General features: G+C 45.9%; 1 protein-coding gene across 3 annotated transcripts in view; it reads left to right on the plus strand.

Annotated features, from left to right (window-relative positions):
• The window catches only part of LOC137503836 (uncharacterized), a 64,168-nt gene that overhangs the window by 38,496 nt on the left and 8,321 nt on the right, over nucleotides 1-17,351 (plus strand). For all 3 annotated transcript variants that reach the window (XM_068231361.1, XM_068231362.1, XM_068231359.1), the window contains exons 4-7: nucleotides 8,236-8,493; nucleotides 9,865-9,956; nucleotides 11,723-11,904; nucleotides 16,953-17,122. In XM_068231361.1, the coding sequence (XP_068087462.1) occupies nucleotides 8,236-8,493; nucleotides 9,865-9,956; nucleotides 11,723-11,904; nucleotides 16,953-17,122 (702 nt within the window). The remainder of the gene's footprint in view (nucleotides 1-8,235; nucleotides 8,494-9,864; nucleotides 9,957-11,722; nucleotides 11,905-16,952; nucleotides 17,123-17,351) is intronic.

Below are 17,351 nucleotides of genomic sequence, written 5' to 3' on the forward strand. Positions count from 1 at the left end.
TTCCTCCTGTGAGAATCCAGCTAATAGATGTCTGCAATGCCTGGATGTTAGGTGTCTTCTCCATTATATAGAAAGAACTAGACCTTGGAGAAAGTCAGAGGCAATCTTTGATCCATCTGGCAAGGTACTTTTAGAAGCTCTCACCTATCTTTTCCTGAAAATAGAACAAACAGGCCATTGCATCAGCTTATCAAGTTCAAGGTAAACAGTTGTCATCGACCATCAGAGCTTATTTAACTAGAGTCTCTACTTCATGGGCAGAGAGGGCAGGCGCCACAATTGAGCAGATTTGCAGGGCTGCAATATGGTCCAGCCACAACACATTTGTGAAGCATTATAGGCTTAACGTGGTGGCAAGCTCTGATCTATCCTTTGGGAGAAGTCTTTCAGGCAGTGGTCCCACCCTAGGTAAACTATATATCTTGTATATCGTCTCATTTAGGGGTGCTGTCCGACGTTCTGGGAAAGACCAAAATTACTTATGGTAACTTTTCCAGTAGTCAGGACAGCACCCCTACAACCCAGTTTCTTTTTTTTTTTTTTTTTTTTTTTTTTTTTTTGGGTGAAAATAAAATTTTAATATCCTTTGTGGTCTGTCTTCTTCTGTATTAACCACTTGAGGACCCACCCTTTACCCCCCCCCCCTTAAGGACCAGCGCTGTTTTAGCTGATCTGTGCTGGGTGGGCTGTGCAGCCCCCAGCACAGATCAGGGTGCAGGCAGAGCGACCAGATCGCCCCCTTTTTTTCCCCACTAGGGGATGATGTGCTGGGGGGTCTGATCGCTCCTGCCTGATGGGTGTTGCGGGGGGGGGGGGCACCTCAAAGCCCCCCTCTGTGGCGAGATTCCCCCCCTCCCTCTCCTTGTCCCCCCTGGTGATCTGGGCTGCACAGGACGCTATCCGTCCTGTGCAGCCAGTGACAGGCTGTCCCCTGTCACATGGCGGCGATCCCTGGCCGCTGATTGCCTGGGGATCGCCGATCTGCCTTACGGCGCTGCTGTGCAGCAGCGCCGTACAATGTAAACAAAGCGGATTATTTCCACTTGTGTTTACATTTAGCCTGCGAGCCGCGATCGGCCACCCGCAGGCTATTCACGGAGCCCCCCCGCCGTGAATTGACAGGAAGCAGCCGCTCTCGCGAGCGGCTGCTTCCTGATTAATTAGCCTGCAGCCGGCGACGCAGAACTGCGTCACTGGTCCTGCAGCTGCCACTTTGCCGACGCGCGGTATGAGTGCGCGGTCGGCAAGTGGTTAAATGAGGTAAGGTCTATCCTGCCTGATATACTGCCTATTTGTTGTTCAAATTCTTATTTCAGCTGTCCACAGTGAGGGAAGGAGACCAGTCTCATTCAGGGGTGCTGTCGTCCTGACTACTGGAAAAGACGTTACCGTAAGTAATTTTGGTCTTCAAAGTAAGATACTGATCTCAAAGCCATCCTATCCTGAATTGTTCAGCTACCATATAGAGCAGTGGTCCCCTGAGGCTTTTTTTACCAGCCACCCACACAATGTATAGATGCGGTCAGCTGCATCTTTAAATATTGGTGGTCTGCATATAGAATAGCAGTGGCACCACCCAGCCACATGGAAGTCAGAAAGCAGTAATTTGCTGGTTTCCAATCACATTCCACATCCGGTGACACTGCTGTCCTATTGTACTGCAGGTTGTCACATGGGTATGCTTCACTGTCTGGCCCGCAAAAACCTCTACATTTTTATGTATACTCTGACCCTCAACCCAAAACGTTTGAGGACCCTCTAGAGAAATGATTTTTCTGTATCCAGCAGTCAGTGTTTAGTCACAGATTAATTCTGTGTGGTTGACAGAGCCGTGACTCTATATCGCTGGGTTAACTTACTGCATTAAAAGTAATGTTGGGCGAACATCTAGATGTTCGGGTTCGGGCCGAACAGGCCGAACATGGCCGCGATGTTCGGGTGTTCGACCCGAACTCCGAACATAATGGAAGTCAATGGGGACCCGAACTTTTGTGCTTTGTAAAGCCTCCTTATATGCTACATACCCCAAATTTACAGGGTATGTGCACCTTGGGAGTGGGTACAAGAGGAAAAAAAAATTTAGCAAAAAGAGCTTATAGTTTTTGAGAAAATCGATTTTAAAGTTTCAAAGGGAAAACTGTCTTTTAAATGCGGGAAATGTCTGTTTTCTTTGCACAGGTAACATGCTTTTTGTCGGCATGCAGTCATAAATGTAATACATATAAGAGGTTCCAGGAAAAGGGACCGGTAATGCTAACCCAGCAGCAGCACACGTGATGGAACAGGAGGAGGGTGGCGCAGGAGGAGAAGGCCACGCTTTGAGACACAACAACCCAGGCCTTGCATGAGGACAAGAAGCGTGCGGATAGCATGCTTTGTACCACCATGCAGTCATAAATGTAATAAAGATAAGTGGTTCAATAAACAGGGACCACGCGGCAACGCTAACCCAGCAGCAGCACACGTGATGGAACAGGAGGAGGCGCAGGAGGAGAAGGCCACGCTTTGTGAGACACAACAACCCAGGCCTTGCATGAGGACAAAAAGCGTGCGGATAGCATGCTTTGTACCGCCATGTAGTCATAAATGTAATAAAGATAAGAGGTTCAATAAACAGGGACCACGCGGCAACGCTAACCCAGCAGCAGCAGCAGCAGCAGCACACGTGATGGAACAGGAGGAGGCGCAGGAGGAGAAGGCCACGCTTTGTGAGACACAACAACCCAGGCCTTGCATGAGGACAAAAAGCGTGCGGATAGCATGCTTTGTACCGCCATGTAGTCATAAATGTAATAAAGATAAGAGGTTCAATAAACAGGGACCACGCGGCAACGGTAACCCAGCAGCAGCAGCAGCACACGTGATGGAACAGGAGGAGGCGCAGGAGGAGAAGGCCACGCTTTGTGAGACACAACAACCCAGGCCTTGCATGAGGACAAAAAGCGTGCGGATATAGCAGCAATGCTTTTTGCCGCCATGCAGTCATAAATGTAATACAGATGAGAGGTTCAATAAACAGGGACCGGAAACGCTAAACCATCCCAGATGTTCATCGGTCATGTTACTTGGTTGGGGTCCAGGAGTGTTGCGTAGTCGTTTCCAATCCAGGATTGATTCATTTTAATTTGAGTCAGACGGTCTGCATTTTCTGTGGAGAGGCGGATACGCCGATCTGTGATGATGCCTCCGGCAGCACTGAAACAGCGTTCCGACATAACGCTGGCTGCCGGGCAAGCCAGCACCTCTATTGCGTACATTGCCAGTTCGTGCCAGGTGTCTAGCTTCATGCCCGGTTTCAGGTCCAGCGGTGCCAGCCACAAATCCGTCTGTTCCTTTATTCCCCTCCAAATTTCCTCCCCTGTGTGCTGCTTATCCCCAAGGCAGATCAGCTTCAGCAACGCTTGCTGACGCATGCCAACAGCTGTGCTGCACTGCTTCCACGATCCTACTGCTGCTGGTGCTGGGTTAGCATTTCCGGATGAGGTACAGCTTTGAGATGCGTTGGAGGAGAAGGAGTCAGAGAGGTAGGTGCTGCTGTTGTTATCCAGCTGTTTGCGGCGTGGGCAACACCCGCGCCGTAGCAGGTGAGGAATCGCTGCCAGGCTCCACAAGGTTCACCCAGTGCGCGGTAAGGGAGATGTATCGACCCTGGCCGAACGCACTCGTCCAGGTGTCAGTGGTGAGGTGAACCTTGCAGGCAACGGCATTCTTCAAGCTTCGGGTTATTTAGCTGACCACGTGCTCATGCAACTCAGGCACTGCAGAGCGCGCAAAGTGGTAGCGGCTGGGAACCACGTAACGTGGGATGGCCACTGACATCATGCCCTTGAAGCTGTTTGTCTCCACCACTCGATATGGCAGCATTTCGCAGGCCAGAAGCTTGGCTATGCTGGCTGGCTGTTACTGCCACGGCCCGGGGGTCATTTGCTGGCAATTTCCTCTTGTGCTCAAACATCTCAGAAACAGACAACTCAACCGTAGCGCTGCACACCGAAGGGCTGTTGGTTGTTGTGTTTGATGAACACTGGGAGACCTCAAGAGCACTAGTCCGGAAAGTGACAGTGTCAGCATCGTCTGATGTTTGTGAATGTTGTGAACCACGCAATGGCTGGGCTACTGCTGCTGCTGAGGCGGGTCTGGTGGTGAGTCTGGTGAACCCAAGGGAGGCAGTGTTGCTGGTGGTACCCTGTCCTGCCGCGTTTGCCCACAGAGTGGGATGTTTGGATAGAATGTGGCGGCTCATGCTGGTGGTGGAGAGGTTGTTAATACTTTTCCCCCTGCTCAGGCGGGTCTTGCACACCTTGCAAATCGCCATGGTAACATCCTCAGTGCAGTCTTCAAAGAAAGCCCAGACTTTAACTGGCTGAGGACTCGGACCTCGTGCGTGATGTGCTGGTGCTGCTTAACCCACTGCTGGACGCTTGAGAGGTCATCCAAGTAATTATCTGGTCCTGTTCTTTTGGATCTGTGAGGGTTGTTGTCCTGGACAACATGGGCAGTATTGAGTGGGTTTTCTTGGGTGCTCCCCTGTGGCCTGTACGTGAACCGTCAGGGGAAACACCTCTTCCCTTGCCCCTCCCTCTTTCACCGGATTTCTTCCTCATTTCACTTATCCTTAAAGTACACGCTGACTGGCAGCAGTACAGTGGCAGTACAGAAATGCTATACAGTGGTGGGTGAGCGGTGTACCACTATTGTCAGCAGTGACACAGAGCACAATGCTATACAGTGGCGGGTGAGCGGTGTACTACTGTTCCCAGCAGACACAGAGTGGAAGTAAACACAATGCTATATAGTGTGGCTGAGCCGTGTACACAGAGTGGCATTAAACACAATGCTATATAGTCTGCTATATAGTCACCCCGAACAGGGTGATGTTCTGCAGAACCCAAACAGTGGCAAACACTGTTCGCCCAACACTACTGGGAGGGAACGCAGATTTTAGTACCTAAACACACGATACAACATGTTTTCCGGGGTCGGACTCTGAGGCACATACAGATGGTCCCGATCATCATCCTCATCATACAACTCTTCTCCTGAGTCTGACCCACCCACCACCTCTGCCACCCCAACATCCCCAGACACAGACCCCTCATCGTCCTCAACATTAACTTGGGATGCTGGCCTGAGCCAGACCTCCTCCTCCACATCAGGCCCCATCATCTCCTCAATGGCAGCCCTCATTAATCGCTCTGGCGACGGACTGATGGACACAACGTTCTCCTCCGGGGAGGGCTGCTGCTGACCACTGGCTGCTGGGGTGGATGTTATAGCTTGCGTGGGGCGTTGGCTGTTGCTGTTGTTGGGAGTGCTGCTCACAGCGGAGGTCTCTGGGGAACTCATGTTGAGCTCATATAGTGGTTGACGGTGAGTGGAGTATTACTGATCCCAGCAATATACACACTGACTGGCAGAGTACGCAATGCTATATAGTGTGGCTGAGCGGTGTACACAGAGTGGCAGTAAACACAATGCTATATAGTCTGGCTGAGCGAGCGGTGTACTACTGTTCCCAGCAGAATCAGAGTGGCAGTAAACAATGGTATATAGTCTGGCTGAGCGGTGTACACAGAGTGTCAGTAAACAATGGTATATAGTCTGGCTGAGCGGTGTACACACAATGCTATATAGTCTGCTATATAGTGTCAGTAAACAATGGTATATAGTCTGGCTGAGCGAGCGGTGTACTACTGTTCCCAGCAGAATCAGAGTGGCAGTAAACAATGGTATATAGTCTGGCTGAGCGGTGTACACAGAGTGTCAGTAAACAATGGTATATAGTCTGGCTGAGCGAGCGGTGTACTACTGTTCCCAGCAGAATCAGAGTGGCAGTAAACAATGGTATATAGTCTGGCTGAGCGGTGTACACAGAGTGTCAGTAAACAATGGTATATAGTCTGGCTGAGCGGTGTACACAGAGTGTCAGTAAACAATGGCATATAGTCTGGCTGAGCGGTGTACACACAATGCTATATAGTCTGCTATATAGTGTCAGTAAACAATGGTATATAGTCTGGCTGAGCGAGCGGTGTACTACTGTTCCCAGCAGAATCAGAGTGGCAGTAAACAATGGTATATAGTCTGGCTGAGCGGTGTACACAGAGTGTCAGTAAACAATGGTATATAGTGTGGCTGAGTGGTGTACACAGAGTGTCAGTAAACAATGGTATATAGTCTGGCTGAGCGGTGTACACAGAGTGTCAGTAAACAATGGTATATAGTCTGGCTGAGCGAGCGGTGTACTACTGTTCCCAGCAGAATCAGAGTGGCAGTAAACAATGGTATATAGTCTGGCTGAGCGGTGTACACAGAGTGTCAGTAAACAATGGTATATAGTGTGGCTGAGTGGTGTACACAGAGTGTCAGTAAACAATGGTATATAGTCTGGCTGAGCGGTGTACACAGAGTGGCAGTAAACACAATGCTATATACTCTGGCTGAGCGAGCGGTGTACTACTGTTCCCAGCAGACACAGAACAGTAAACAGAATGCTATATAGTGTGGCTGAGCGAGCGGTGTACCACTATTCCCAGCAGACACAGAACAGTGAACAGAATGCTATATAGTGTGGCTGAGCGAGCGGTGTACCACTATTCCCAGCAGACACAGAACAGTGAACAGAATGCTATATAGTGTGGCTGAGCGAGCGGTGTACTACTGTTCCCAGCAGACACAGAACAGTACACAGAATGCTATATAGTGTGGCTGAACGAGCGGTGTACTACTGTTCCCAGCAGACACAGAACAGTACACAGAATGCTATATAGTGTGGCTGAACGAGCGGTGTACCACTATTCCAAGCAGACACAGAACAGTGAACAGAATGCTATATAGTGTGGCTGAGCGAGCGGTGTACCACTATTCCCAGCAGACACAGAGTGGCAGTAAACAGAATGCTATATAGTGTGGCTGAGCGAGGTACACAGAGTGGCAGTAAACAGAATGCTATATAGTGTGGCTGAGCAAGCGGTGTACTACTATTCCCAGCAGACACAGAGTGGCAGTAAACAGAATGCTATATAGTGTGGCTGAGCGAGGTACACAGAGTGGCAGTAAACAGAATGCTGAGCGAGCGGTGTACTACTATTCCCAGCAGCGACACACAATGACTGGGGGGGACCCTGGCTAGCGTGGCTGGAGCGCGAACTACCCTGCCTGCCTACCCAAAGCTAAACCCACAGACAAATGGCGGAGATATGACGTGGTTCGGGTATTTATTTACCCGAACCACGTGACAGTTCGGCCAATCAGAGCGCGTTCGGGTCCGAACCACGTGACCCGTTCGGCCAATCACAGCGCTAGCCGAACGTTCGGGGAACGTTCGGCCATGCGCTCTTAGTTCGGCCATATGGCCGAACGGTTTGGCCGAGCACCGTCAGGTGTTCGGCCGAACTCGAACATCACCCGAACAGGGTGATGTTCTGCAGAACCCGAACAGTGGCGAACACTGTTCGCCCAACACTAATTAAAAGACATTCAGAAGACTTAATCCTACCTATTAGCAAATGGTGGTAATGGAATCAACTTCACATATCTCAGACATGTGACCGGTTTCCTAGTGTTTAAAATGTTCCAGCTTTTCAGTAAAGAATCTGTGAATCATGTAACCTACTGACCAATGGATACTTCACCAGATTATTAAAGCTCATTTCTTTGCCAGAGGCCCTAATTGTGGACATCTGAAGATTGCTTTAAAAAAAAATCACTTACCTGGGGCCTCTCCCAGCCTCCTGCAGCAATCCTGTCCTGTGCTGGTATTCAAAGATCCTTTGGTCTCCCCTGCTGCAGCTCCCATTTCTTCACCACAGACTTAGTCGACAGCCATTGCGCCTGCACAGCCCTGGCCACACGCATCCTCATTCACACTCCCATGGCTGGGGGCATCATGTGCAGGACGCTCCCGGCGACAGGAGTGCTGACGTGCGTGACCAAGGCCGCTCGGGCATGGTGACCAGCAGAGAAAATTGTGGTGGGGGGACTGCAGGAGCATTCCAGGTATGCCCAGGATAGCTGCTGAGGGCTGGCAGAAGCCCCAGGTAATTTTTTTCTTTTCTCCACTTTTAAAGGTGGTGGGAATTGTACCATGCTGCATTAGTTTATAAACAGGAGTAGGTGCAGGTATTTACAACTAGTCGTGTCTGGCTTGTGTACCTATTCAACTTTGCATATAATTGAGATCCCTTTACTTTCATGTGTAATTTTGCTAATGTGAAGTTTCACTCCTTTCATAAGGGAACGATGATTTGGTGCGGCTGTACAGAGAATACAGAAAATATCGATTCGAATGGATTTTTTCCTATTGGATCTTTGGCCTTTCAAAATGTTGTGCCAGACAGCTGCAAAAAATCTACTTGTGGTGGCAGAGGTATGATGCTAAGAAAACATGTCGGTGGGGCTCTTCAGATTGTGATGTCCGCTATCTTGCAACTCTTCATAACATCACTGAGGACTTCTGGAATGGAAAGCTGGTCCCTTATGATGAATCTATAGGTAACTCAGTATGTTAAACTTTTGATCTGTTGCCTTTATCCTTAAAATGGAGGCTTGTGCATAGTCTCTGGTGCTCCACTTGAGGCCAGGGTCACACTAAGCAAAATCGCATGGGTTTTTTTTTCTTTCCCCATAGAACATATTGGAAAACTCATGCAAATCTGCAAAATGTGACCCTGGCCTAACTTGTGTACATGTGTATCTCTCATGAAAGTGAGATTTTAGCAAAGGCTCCAGGGCACTTCAGTCCTATTCTTCTCTCCCTCCGACTCCAAACCACTAATGCATCACTGCTTGAACTGTCAACTTTGGAGTAGGAACACCTCTCACACAACATATCAGTTGAACAAGTACTGAGCAGGTCAGTTTTTTTTTTTTTTTTACCTTTCTGGACCTGTCCTCACCATAGATCCTTGAGAAAATAAGGGCTGGGATGGAAATTCTAGTGGCACCATACACCTCCTTGTATTGCAGGAGGAAGACACACATTCTAGTCACGTAAAATATGCCCAGACCCCACTAGCTTAGGATGTAACTGCTCATTCATAAATGAGTTATACTTTGTTTTTGTGTTTTTTTTTTTTTTTTTTCTGAAAAGTCCTCAGCTCTTTACAAAAGATTCAGCACTATTCTAGCTGAAAGGCTGCAGCATGACACACTTGTAGTTTCCAGAGGCACTGACAATTTAAGATGCATAGAATAGTTCTTACCATGACACTAGTTGGCTTTCTTGATCAGAATAAATATTTAAAATTTGATTTTACAGAGGATCATAAACAAGGACCCAACAGATGATTTAAATGGGGAGTAATGGTATTTCTGTCATTGGGTCATTTTTACTGTAACTTTCTAATGCAGTCTACAAAGCTGCATGATCAGGAACCCCCAATAAAACTCTTGCAAATGCTAAAGCTTTATCAACAAGGTCTCAGTGGCAAAATCTTGGAAGAGGGGCACTTGTAAAATCTGACAGCTCTCTTGCAAAATCACAAACTGGTAATGTTGAGGCCCAAATATGCTGTGGTTTTTTAAAGGGAGATGAGAAAGATCCTTCATGTTCAATTATGTTGACTGAAAGATGCCCAGCAGTACCATAATTTCATACCCAAATGCTCATGGGACTCTGGTACACAAATGTAGTATTTCAAGAGCTGATCTCCATAGATTTGCACCAAAGCCTAAAGGCCCATACCCACTGGCTGTTACACCAAACCACTGAATGTGGCCTTAAGTGTTATATAGTCCATAAAGGTTAGTTACCAAGCCACTCTAAGTTGGCACAGTTTACAAAATATAAAGGTACTGTCTTAACCTGTGTACTTGCTGCAGAATAACAAATAACTAGATGGAACTTTTTTGTTTTTGTTTTAGGCATTCAAACTTTGGAGAATTACTTTTCTATGTGCAGATCTCTCCTGGCATGGATTTCAGGCCGTAAATGGGGAAGCTATAAGCAAAAGAAGGTAAAGGTTGAACTTGTTTCAGTAAGTTTTTGCCATAGTAACATCATTTTCTGTAGGTAGGGACATGCCCATCTCTTCCTGGTGATAGTGTTCTGGATATGGTGGTCTTGCAACTTTAAATGGCAGTGAATCTGCATGGCAAACTTGCACAAAGATTGGACATCACCATACTGGCAAAACTCAATGGATATGGTGACAATGAGGCAATTGCAGATATCTTGTTTGCGTTATAGCACAGATCGCATGTAACCACTTACACAACTCCTTGCACTCAGGCACACAGTGCAATTTGACAGTGATACATTTAACTCTGAAGATACAAAATGGAGGATATAGCTTTCAAAAATACTGTATGGTGGAGTAATGCCTACAGGGAGGCTGCTGGGCAATTCTTTCTAGCTTTCTCAGTTTGAAGCCAACATTCTTCTACCTTACTGTTCCTTTCAGATCTTGCTTTGTAGTTGGATAGTCAGTGTAGCTTGATGCAGCTTGGAATTGCGATTAGTCATTTTTAGATAAAGGCATACAGGTGTTGAGGTTTGCAAGGAAGGGACTGTAACATACAGGCTTCAATTCACTAAGCATTACTGTACTTGGCAATGCAGAAAACTGCTGATTTTTAACAAACTTAATCAAATTCCAATTCACTAAGGCCATTACCACATGGAAAAATGAAATTGCCCAGTAGTGAAAAGTCCATTCACTAAGATTGGGGCATAACAAGCAAGCTGTTCATGTATTTTAAGACCCGCCTGGAGCTGTTAACAATCATACATTCGGTATAATACAGAGATGGTCAATAGGAGGAGCTACCTATCCTACTAATCAAACCGTTGGTACTGATATACTGCCATGCAGGGCATCAGAGTAGAAACCTGGTGCAGGGCACAATTCTAGGCTTTCCTGAACACTTAGACTTGCATAGTGAATAAGAGGGGCTACAGAAGTAGTGCAGTCTAAAGGATCACTTTTAATATTGTAGCTGCTGTCAGAAGCAGTAACTTGCAATTTAACTGCTCATGACAGACAACTTGTACTAGAAGAATCACCACAACTCTGATCAGAAGTGGGAAAGCATCACTGTAGAACACTCCACAGCTGGTTAGACTTCTTATTACCAAACAGGGATTTGTTAATTGAAACCCTGATTTTTGCTTAATTGCCAAACCATTACTGCATGTGTGAAAATATTAGTGCATTCAGAAGAGTCTAAAATGCCAAATGCATTGTATCAACCTATTTTTACTGACCAGGTCTTAGTGAATTAAAGCTAAAACGGCTGCCTGCAGCAGTTTTCATTTCATACACAATTGGGCTGCTGTGAATGCATTTGATACAGTAGTTGTGTAGGCAGGTTGACTGCACATTAAAGGGCAGGCAAGAACTGGTATACTAGTGATAATTGACCACATAGACATTCCTGCACTCTAACTATACTGTATATCTAACATCTGCTGTGATGAGCTGTTTCTTTGCAGAAAGCCTTATGAGTGGGGCAGTTAGATAAATGAGAACATTCTAGACACCTGATTCTAGCTTTGCATGCTGCGTGTGAATGCCATTACTGGTACAATGGCTGCATGAAATGTACCAGTGTTAGGATCCCAGTGACAATCTCCTCCTTGTATACATAACGTCAACTATTTCTAGGAAGTGGCCTATTCTTGCAGGGCAATTAGTCTGATCACAATTTGTTGTTTGTTTTTTCCTGCTTTAGTAACTTTTTACCTTTTTGACTGAAATGCTGTTTGCATTTTGTTTTTTAGGTTTACAAGGAGACGTTGGAAGGTGTGTACCATGTACTGAAATCTGAAATGCAAGAGTCCTTAATAAATCATTCTCAGTTCTGGCTGACTGCTAAACTTCAGATGTTCAGAATATGCAAGCTGGAAGAGACTGCTGGCAACTATGTGAACTGGAATATTATAGATTCACTGCCACACTACAAGTAGGTCAAATGTCACAATGCCAAGCTGTATTCTGATTGTAGAAAGTTATTTTACAATTTCATTCTAAGCGCTACATTCCCTGAAAAAATGCTTTTGGATGACTTGCTTAGTATAAGTGGTCTGTTGCCCAACTAAACCATTCTTTGCATAGAACTTGTTCTGTCTTGAGCCTACGTTTGATGATCGTATCACCCAAGACTATGCATTATCAAGTGTCTGATTTTTGACACCAGCTTGCTTTGCTTTTGAGATATGGCAGCACCTTTGTGGTATGCACATTAAATTGGCAATTAACTTGATAATGCTGCCTCCCCAAAGCCTAAAAATGGTCAGGGCTAAAGGCTTGTCATGAATGTTGCTGTTTCAGCTTCTTTAAAGGGGCACTATGTAAAAAAAATGTACATTTGCATAAATCCCCCCCTGAGTAAAATGAGCTATACATTACTTTTCTCCTATGTTGCTGTCACTTGCAGTAGGTAGTAGAAATCTGGCAGAAGCGACAAGTTTTGGACTAGTTCACCTCTTCCTAAGGGATTCTCAGCAAGGCTTTTAAGATATTCCCTAAAGGATTTAAACAATGATGGCCAGCTTCCCTGCTCGCTGCAGTTTTTTTGGCAGTTGGACAGAGCAACTGCCATTCACTAAGTGCTTTTGAAAATAAATAAATCCCCCGAGAATCCCCTATGAAGAGATAGACTAGTCCAAAACTTGTCGCTTCTGTCAGATTTCTACTACGTACTTTAACCACTTCCCGACCGCCTAACGCACAGAGGCGGCCGGGAAGTGGACCCCGCAAGGACCAGCTCATGCCCAAAGGCGGCAGTCCTTGTAGGGGCATGGGCGGCGCGATCGCGTCATCCGTGACGCGATCCTCCGCCGGCGCCTGTCACCGCTCACCCGCCGCAACATCCCGCCGGCTATACGGAAGCGCCGGTGGGATGTTAACCCCGCGATCGCCGCATACAAAGTGTATAATACACTTTGTAATGTTTACAAAGTGTATTATACAGGCTGCCTCCTGCCCTGGTGGTCCCAATGTCCGAGGGACCACCAGGGCAGGCTGCAGCCACCCTATGTCGCACCCAAGCACACTGATTTCCCCCCCCCTCGCCCCAGATCGCCCACAGCACCCCTCAGACCCCCCCTGCCCACCCCCCAGACCCCTGTTTGCACCCAATCACCCCCCCTAATCACCCATCAATCACTCCCTGTCACTATCTCAACGCTATTTATTTTTTTTATCTTCCCCCCCCCCCCCCACCCCTCAGATTCTCCCCAGACCCCCCCCCCCCCTGTGTACTGTATGCATCTATCCCCCTGATCACCTGTCAATCACCCATCAATCACCCCCTGTCACTGCCACCCATCAATCAGCCCCTAACCTGCCCCTTGCGGGCAATCTGATCACCCACCCACACCAATAAATCGCCCGCAGATCCGACATCAGATCACCACCCAAACGCAGTGTTTACATCTATTCTCTCCTCTAAAAACCCACTAATTACCCATCAATCACCACCTGTCACTGTTACCCATCAGATCAGACCCTAATCTGCCCCTTGCGGGAACCCAATCACCCGCCCACACGCTCAGATTGCCCTCAGACCCCCCCCTTATCAATTTGCCAGTGCATTAGTTACATCTGTTCTTCCCTGTAATAACCCACTGATCACCTGTCAATCACCCCCTGTCACTGCCACCCATCAATCACCCCCTGTCACTGCCACCCATCAATCAGCCCCTAACCTGCCCCTTGCGGGCAATCTGATCACCCACCCACACCAATAGTTCGCCCGCAGATCCCCTCCCAAGGGCAGTGTTTATATCTGTTCTCTACCCTAAACACCCACTAATTACCCATCAATCACCCCCTGTCACTGCTACCTATCAGATTAGACCCCTATCTGCCCCTAGGGCACTCAATCACCCGCCCACACCCTCAGAATACCCTCAGGCCCCAGCCCTGATCACCTCGCCAGTGCATTGCTTGCATCTATTCCCCCCCCCCTCTAATCACACCTTGAGACACCCATCAATCACCTCCTGTCATCCCCCACCCCCCCTAGCACTCCTATCCATCAGATCAGGCCCAATACAACCTGTCATCTAAAAGGCCACCCTGCATATGACCGGTTCCACAAAATTCGCCCCCTCATAGACCACCTGTCATCAAAATTTGCAGATGCTTATACCCCTGAACAGTCATTTTGAGACATTTGGTTTCCAGACTACTCACGGTTTTGGGCCCGTAAAATGCCAGGGCGGTATAGGAACCCCACAAGTGACCCCATTTTAGAAAGAAGACACCCCAAGGTATTCCGTTAGGTGTATGACGAGTTCATAGAATTTACTTTTTGTCAAGTTAGCGGAAATTGGTTTTTTTTTTTTTGTTTTTTTTTTCACAAAGTGTCATTTTCCGCTAACTTGTGACAAAAAATAAAATCTTCTATGAACTCGCCATACTCCTAACAGAATACCTTGGGGTGTCTTCTTTCTAAAATGGGGTCACTTGTGGGGTTCCTATACTGCCCTGGCATTTTAGGGGCCCTAAACCGTGAGGAGTAGTCTAGAAAACAAATGCCTCAAACTGACCTGTGATTAGGACGTTGGGCCCCTTAGCGCACCTAGGCTGCAAAAAAGTGTCACATGTGGTATCGCCGTACTCAGGAGAAGTAGTATAATGTGTTTTGGGGTGTATTTTTACACATACCCATGCTGGGTGGGAGAAATCTGTAAATGGACAATTGTGTGTGTAAAAAAAAAAAAAAAAAAAAAAAAAAGTCATTTACAGAGGTATTTCTCCCACCCCGCATGGGTATGTGTAAAAATACACCCCAAAACACATTATACTACTTCTCCCGAGTACGGCGATACCACATGATTGGCACTTTTTTGCAGCCTAACTGCGCTAAGGGGCCCAAAGTCCAATGAGTACCTTTAGGATTTCACAGGTCCTTTTTGTTTCAAGACTACTCCTCACGGTTTAGGGCCCCTAAAATGCCAGGGCAGTATAGGAACCCCACAAATGACCCCATTCTAGAAAGAAGACACCCCAAGGTATTCCGTTAGGAGTATGGTGAGTTCATAGAATTTATTTTTTGTCACAAGTTAGCGGAAAATGACACTTTGTGAAAAAAACAATTAAAATCAATTTCCGCTAACTTTTTTTTTTTGTCACAAACTCATTTTCCGCTTACTTGTGACAAAAAGTAATATCTTCTATGAACTCACTATGCCTCTCAGTGAATACTTTGGGATGTCTTCTTTCCAAAATGGGGTCATTTGGGGGGTATTTATACTATCCTGGAATTCTAGCCCCTCATGAAACATGACAGGTGGTCAGAAAAGTCATAGATGCTTGAAAATGGGAAAATTCACTTTTTGCACCATAGTTTGTAAACGCTATAACTTTTTTTTTTACCCAAACCAATAAATATACACTGGGTTTTTTTTAATCAAAAACATGTTTGTCCATTTTTCGCGCTGCATGTATACAGAAATTTTACTTTATTTGAAAAATGTCGGCACAGAAAGTTAAAATCCTTTTTTTTGCCAAAATTCATGTGTTTTTTTGATTAATATAATAAAAAGTAAAAATCGCAGGAGCAATCAAATAGCACCAAAAGAAAGCTTTATTAGTGACAAGAAAAGGAGCCAAAATTCATTTAGGTGGTAGGTTGTATGAGCGAGCAATAAACCATGAAAGCTGCAGTGGTCTGAATGGAAAAAAAGTGGCCGGTCCTTAAAGAGACACTGAAGCGAAAAAAAAATGATATTATGATTTGTATGTGTAGTACAGCTAAGAAAAAAACATTAAGATCAGATACATCAGTGTAATTGTTTCCAGAACAGGAAGAGTTGAGAAACTCCAGTTGTTATCTCTATGCAAAAAAGCTATTAAGCTCTCCGACTAACTTGGTCGTGGAGAGGGCTGTTATCTGACTTTTATTATCTCAACTGTAACCTTTTCTTCTGCTAGAGGAGATGTCATTACTTCACAGACTGCTCTGAAAGACTCATTTTGAATGCTGAGTGTTGTGTAATCTGCACATATTATAGGATAATGCAATGTTAGAAAAAACACTATATACCTGAAAATAAAAGTGTGAGAATATTTTCTTTGCTGCTAATCTTCTAGTAATTATTCATAGTACACAACCAATTCATTATATCATATTTTTTTTTTCGCTTCAGTGTCTCTTTAAGGGGGGTAAAACCCTAGGTCCTCAAGTGGTTAAGTGACAGCAATGTAGAAGAGTAATTTATTGCTCATTTTACTCTGAAAAACGTACTACTTTGTATGTTTGGCAAAATATTTAATATGTGCATAGTGCCCCTTAAGGGCTTGTTTCCACTGGCCGCATTGCCGTGGTGCAATCGCAGCACAGCATTTCCGATTGCGCCCCATTGTGTACCAGTGCAGCTCAGCTCAAGCGGCAACATGCGATCTATAAACTTAGACACATCGGGACTGAAAATTGTCAATGGAAACCATTCCATTGACTGACTTTGGATGTGGTGCGGCAATCACTGTGTAGTGGAGACGGGCCCTAAAGCAAACCTGAACTGAAGATTAAAAGTCAAAATAAACATTTACACATCATACTTGCCTCCTGTGTAGTCTGCTCATCAAGCTTTCTCCTCTCCTGCATCTTGGCCACTGATCAATGGAATTCTGGCCATTATAGGAGAAAAGCGCTATAGAAATGTTATGGTATTGTATAACTGCTTCCTGGTCAGCACTCTGACTGTTAAACTGTAATATCACCCATGGGAGCCATAGGGAGACATGAACATTGCTCATCATCCTTTCAGTTATAACTGACAAATGATAGATTTCAGTTCTGACAATCTTGTCAAAACTGGAAGGAATCCTTGTTGGAAGCAAATGGTGAGATTCTGAGGAGCTGACGGTGAGGTAAGTATGTAAATATTCATTTGCAGGTACATCGTGGTTTAAAGTTTACTTGGTTCAGGTTCACTTTAAGCTTGCATACAAAGATGATCGCATGACTTTTTTTTTTTTTTTGCAAATGTCATCCATCAGGTTGTTCATGAATTCTGGTAATCCGCTCTACCTGGCGCACATCAGAGGCTTCCTGGTTAGGAAATGGATGATAAACAACTGGATCATTCAAGAGGAAAACCATTGGGTCAGCAATATTCTGCCAGATAGCCTCTTTCGGTTACTGGAGTATGATACAAAAATTCTTGCAGGTAATGTTGCATGAAAGTCTTTACACAGGAAAGACCTCTAATGTCACTAATTGTAATGGAAGGAACTCTGGGCTCCTAAAGAACCTACGAGGGCTTCTGAAGTGGTCATTTTAATTCATGCTCAAGTGTCTGCTACAGACTGACTGGAAACTGAACCAGCTATAAGATTCCACGGTAGCAGTGCTAGGTATTTTGTATCCTAGAATTTGCCGGTGCCAAGCCTCGACCG

This window comes from Hyperolius riggenbachi, chromosome 4, assembly GCF_040937935.1.
Source record: "Hyperolius riggenbachi isolate aHypRig1 chromosome 4, aHypRig1.pri, whole genome shotgun sequence".
NCBI classification, from domain to species: domain Eukaryota; kingdom Metazoa; phylum Chordata; class Amphibia; order Anura; family Hyperoliidae; genus Hyperolius; species Hyperolius riggenbachi.